The 5,161-nt window shown below is 43.0% G+C and overlaps 1 protein-coding gene across 1 annotated transcript; it reads left to right on the top strand.

The window, feature by feature from the left end:
* The first annotated feature begins 2,623 nt into the window (after positions 1-2,623).
* LOC105231223 (uncharacterized) lies at positions 2,624-4,342 on the top strand. The gene has a single exon (XM_049446466.1). The coding sequence runs from the start codon at positions 3,357-3,359 to the stop codon at positions 4,275-4,277; it is 921 nt and encodes a 306-aa protein (XP_049302423.1). The 5' UTR covers positions 2,624-3,356; the 3' UTR covers positions 4,278-4,342.
* Positions 4,343-5,161: the final 819 nt, after the last annotated feature.

Here is a 5,161-nt window from a genome sequence, read left to right as displayed (position 1 = left end):
TAATGTTTGAGCATCGCCAGCCGTTTAGCTGGTTCTAAGTGAGATATGTCAAAAAATTATTGCGCCAAAAGGTATGCTATATTGGCAGTTATAGCATACTTTTAAGCGCACAGACGCAGCGTGGTTATGACTTAAAATTTTATAAAATATTATCTATTTTATTTCGGTTTCGAACATGTTGTTTTTTGCTGTCGTTTGTCTGTCATTTGTAGTGTTTTGTGAAAATAAAAACAAATCGTAAAAATGTTTACCTCTTGCTGTACTTGAGTTCTCGTTTCAACAAAAAAAAAATATTTATAAACTTATTAGTTTCTGCAAAAAAATCAAAAAGTTCAAAATTTCAACAGGCCAAACTACTAACGCGCCATGCGCGCGCACGCGGCGTGAATAAAAGCAATGGGATGTGCGTGCAGTCGGGGTCGGGGTGGCGGCAGACGTTCAGTACGATCGAGTAGCAGCTGCCAAAGCACACAATCGAATTGGCAGTCGCGCAGTGAAAATTCCGGCATTTTCGATTGCGGCGCCTACCAAATGCCTGATTATGAAATGCCACAGCAATCTATGCCGCGATCTATGCCGCGAAAGCCACAACGTTCGGCGGGCTGTTGCTCAAATGCTATTGAGGTACAACCACGCGCAGACAACTGTGTTGAAGAGCGTTGCCGCTGCTCAAGCGCTGGTCGCCGTAAATCTTCAAGGCAGCAGAGACGACGGCGCTCTTGCACGACCATCCATCGCTCACAAAGAACAACCACCTACGCGCAATTGGTTATACCGATACGCGCATGTCCATGCGCCGACGAGAATGACGAGGATACCCGGTCTTGCAGGTCGTATAACGACTGAAATGATTGCCTTATTATGTCCAGCGCATTTTTATCGAAAATATTTATTATATTTTTGAAATTGCCAATAAATTACTCAGTTTATTAGAAACATAAAACGACCCTATATTTTTTGGTATACTGAAGTCAATAGCGTTCGGTGTGAAGTTGCCAGAGTTATGTACACTGATTCTCTATATGCTCTCTGAGGAAGTATTTGATACTGGTTTGAGGTTATTAGTTAGGGTAAAGGGGAAAAGCTTGAAAAGTTTAAAATTGAAATCTTTATAAAAAGTGTTGCCACCAGGCGTAGACCTACCAGTTCTCAGTAATGCCATATGGAATTGACTTTAATTTGAGTTGAAATATTCGTCGTTAAGGACGGCAACGCTTTTTGCGAAGTTTAAAGAGAACTTGATATCTAATTTTGATACTTCATTTAGTTCGTTGAACTGCAAAGCTCCTAGAATTTCAACAGACTCTGTGTGTGTCTAATGATATCTCTTTCAGTATCTCAAACAGTATAGCTCCCAAATTTATGAAGCTTTGCCTTGCTAGTGACGGACAAGTAAGCAAAAGAAGGTCAATTTTTTCTTTGCTGCCTCGCTTTTGGCATTTCCTGCAGTCTTCTCCGTCAGTCAGTCCTTTTCTGAAGTCGCGAACCGCCACCAAATTGTGCCCAGTGATACTTCAATCATTTTCTTAGAGTCCCTAAAATCGAGCGCGAGTGGGATATTTATATACTTCGCAGCTACCGTTTTATACATGACTTTTGCAGTTTTTCACCTAGGAAAATCATTTCATCGTGTTGTGATTTTTCTTGCTATGCTCCTATCTAGATCGTCCTATGTTGATCACGTTTTCGGGTGACAGGCTTACACCACTTCAGAGGTACATTGAAAACTGCTTAGTCGATTCGAACGAAATGATGAGGGCTTTCGCCAATATTTATAGCAGTTAATAGAAAACGGTTTCACAATATGTTAGATCTCGACAAGTCATGTGTAGTACAATATTTTATTGTTGATATTCCAGATACCAAGTAAGAGAAAAACGATTAATATCAGGCTAGAAGCATCGAACAACTCACGGATCAAATCATCGTTTATGAAAAGATTCGATCAGATCTATAACAGTTTAACTCTTACCGACTGTACTGGTGACAAAGAAAGTGACAGCTAAAAATTCTGAGAAAGAAAGAAGGTCTCTTGGCAATCTCGTCTACTATCTCATTGCCCTCAAAGCCTTTAAGACCTTTGAGACGGCTATATTTTCCACTGTTGCGTTGATTGTTGCTTGACTGTCTACGTAGATGTTGACTCGGTCTGCTCCTTCTCCGCTAGCTCCACGGCTTAGTAACAAAGACCTCTGCTTGAAATATACTGCAGTGGTCCGGTAGCTTAAAAGGCTGCCTTATGCTGCTACTGGATAGCATAAGCCGGCACCAAATGACATCATGTAGAGGTGCTTGCCAAATCACCATTATCCACCGAGTTTTTCCAGAAGACGGGTTAGCCGCACAGATTTTGCCGCGCAGCCTTCAGCGAAGAGATCTTGATTACATTCGGATTACAATTATTGTTAAAATCAGCCAGAAAGTACAAGGAGCTTAATGCCTGCTGAACATTCTTCGCCTATTTTCCGAATATGGGGCTTTCTGTTCCATTTCTCGTCTTTCTTCTCTTCTTTCTACTTCATTAAAAACTCGTCTAGTAGATCTCGTATTGCCTTTTACGCTCCTTTAAACTTCATTTTGTTTAAACTGTCTTATTGTTTCCTTCGACATCCTTTTGAAAAATATGTTAATATTATCATTTTTTTTTTCAAAATTAAAATTCTTTAAACTTTCAAAATTTTCAGCAAAGTGATGGGATGTTGCATTGATAAGGATCAAGCAAGAGATAGCGAGAGGCATCGAGCTCAAGAAAATGTGCCACAAACTCGAGACAACATCAGGAAGACTTGTATGTGTAAAAATTCCGCCGGACCACAAGTAACGTGTGCTCGCTGTGGCAAAACGTTTCCAAAAAACGAAGAGTATTGTTCGCACTGTGGCAAGCCAAACTCTTCTTACGGTCCACAAGCTGCTGGTACAAGTGTGGACATACGAAAATGTGGCGCATGAAAACATTGTTGAAACTGCGAGCCAACCAAATCTCACAGAATAATACTTTGAATAACAATTGCGCCTGAGGGTATGCTAATGCAGCACACATTCGGTTACTCACCGATGATTTGGGTATATAAAACTAACTTGAATGCTTACATGACTGCAATTTTGAATAATCCGGTAAAATTATTGTAAACTGTTCGCCATGCACTACATTAAACTCAAACCCAAAATTATCAATTCACTCGAAGAAGTGCTGTCAAAATATTTTACATATTTTTTGAAAGTAATTATTGAAAATTTGAAACGTGTGTGTCTCGTCAAAATTAATGTTTTAAATAAAAAATACAATTATTTGTACTACACACCATCCGCCACCGATCGGCGCAGGTAGCCCACAATTCGTGTCATGATCAACTCCGATGGGCAGCGGAGAAAGTCGACCTCGCTGCAGAGCGGCCTGTGCCAAAACCAGCTGTTGCAACAGCAGAAGACGTCATCATAGCAGGCGAAGACAGAAAAATAATGATCCTTGCTACTATTGCTATCCAGAGTGTTGTCCCACTTATCCAGAATTTACGCTCTCTACCAGCGGCATTTGCTACGTACAGTGCGACTTTTGCTGCCAAATCTATCCCTGCTGCTGTGCGCAATGCCCCAATTGTGGTTGTGCGAGAGTTAAGTGCAAGTCCAAAGAGGTCGAAATTCCGCCGATAGCGTTTTGTCCCTGCTGTCGCCAGGAGGCGCCAAAGGCCAACGGACTACAACATCTTTATACACCCAATCCCTGTTGCGCGTGTCAATGCGCAAGCGGAGACCAGGAACAAATCGCCAAATGCTTATTGCGCTCGTATAAACTGCCGCGTGGCAGGGGCCGAAAATGTTGTCAGTGCAAGCAACGAAAAAGGGAAAAAAGGGGCAAACAAAACAGAGATCGAAGTAAGAGCGAGAGTAAGAGCTATCATTACCCGGCTGAACAAAAAGGCAGTCTCTCCGCTGGTAAACCCGGCACAAGTGCCGCCCGCGGCTCACCGCCACAGCGCGCAGATAATTGTTGTTGCGAGCGCAGTAAAGCATCGGTGCCTCCAAGTGCAGCAACTCTGAATGCTAATGCTACACGAACGCAACAAAAACAAAGCGAATGTGCTCCTGCGCCGTCTAGTAAAGTCGAAAGTCAACGAAGTGTTGAGACTGCTCCTCATAGTGGTAAAGCACAAAAGAAACCTCGCACTGCAAATAATCCATCTCTGTTGTGTTGCCCTTGTGGTCGTGAAGTCGAAATCCGAAATATAACTTACGAACTGCCTGTTTGTCGGGCCGATGATGGGTGCGGCCAGCAGTAGGCGCACAAAACTTTCACAAAATATATATGTATTTGGTGCTTTGAAGACACTCCTAATATGTAAAGAAGAAAGTGAGTAAACAAATTTTGTTTCTTAGTCTGAGTCAATTTAGCCATGTCCATCTGTCCGTCGAGTAACTTCCCTGCGGGGTTGGGAAAAGAATATTCCCGCGGTAAGGCATGCCTGTCGTAAAAGGCGACGAAAATCCCGCATGCACTGTGTCTGACATTCTGGGCTTGCCTTGATAGTCAGCATAGTCCGTGTCAGATATAGTGCTATAGCATTCATCGTAAAACGTGGTTGTTTTACACAATATACATATAGTTTTATTCCTGGTTTTCGACCGTGTTTTCGTTTACGATTCATACAGCCGGGTCCTTAGGAATTCCTAGGAATTCTTGGGGTCCCCGACTGGCAGTAGGTCACAGGTAACACTGTGGTCTACAGGTCACACCAAAGACTAAAACATGGTACCACGGGGAGCAGTCAGCCCTTGGAGGTAACTCCAATCTGCTCATTGGGTTTTTGGCCCCTTGGGGAGATTCGTGGTGGCTGTGGTTTAAACCTAAATGCAGGAAGGGCTTTTGTCCAATGTGGAGTCGCACTGCGGCCGGGTGCCGGACCCAGAGTACGGCAGAGGTTTTAGATGGGCCTCGAACCCGACCAAGGTGGCTAGGGTGTTTCCTTTGGTTTTCACCCGAACCGATTGGAACCAAGGTATAGGTGTTGTGCATGCACTTATGCTTTGGGGCGTTGATCGCGCATTATACTGATCTACGTGTTTCTAGAAATAGAAAACGCCGTGGATTTGAGCCTTCGTAGGCAGATACTCACGTAAAAACACATTGAGAGTTGTCCGTCGAGTAACTTACTAGTACATCCGA

This window comes from Bactrocera dorsalis, chromosome 1, assembly GCF_023373825.1.
Source record: "Bactrocera dorsalis isolate Fly_Bdor chromosome 1, ASM2337382v1, whole genome shotgun sequence".
Lineage (NCBI taxonomy): Eukaryota > Metazoa > Arthropoda > Insecta > Diptera > Tephritidae > Bactrocera > Bactrocera dorsalis.
Note: the sequence above shows the minus strand (reverse complement) of the source record. Positions and strands in the feature narration are given on the sequence as shown.

What these genes read in the sequence shown, in the direction of transcription:
- LOC105231223 (XM_049446466.1), top strand. Translation starts at nt 3,357, where the DNA reads ATGGGCAGCGGAGAAAGTCGACCTCGCTGCAGAGCGGCCTGTGCCAAA.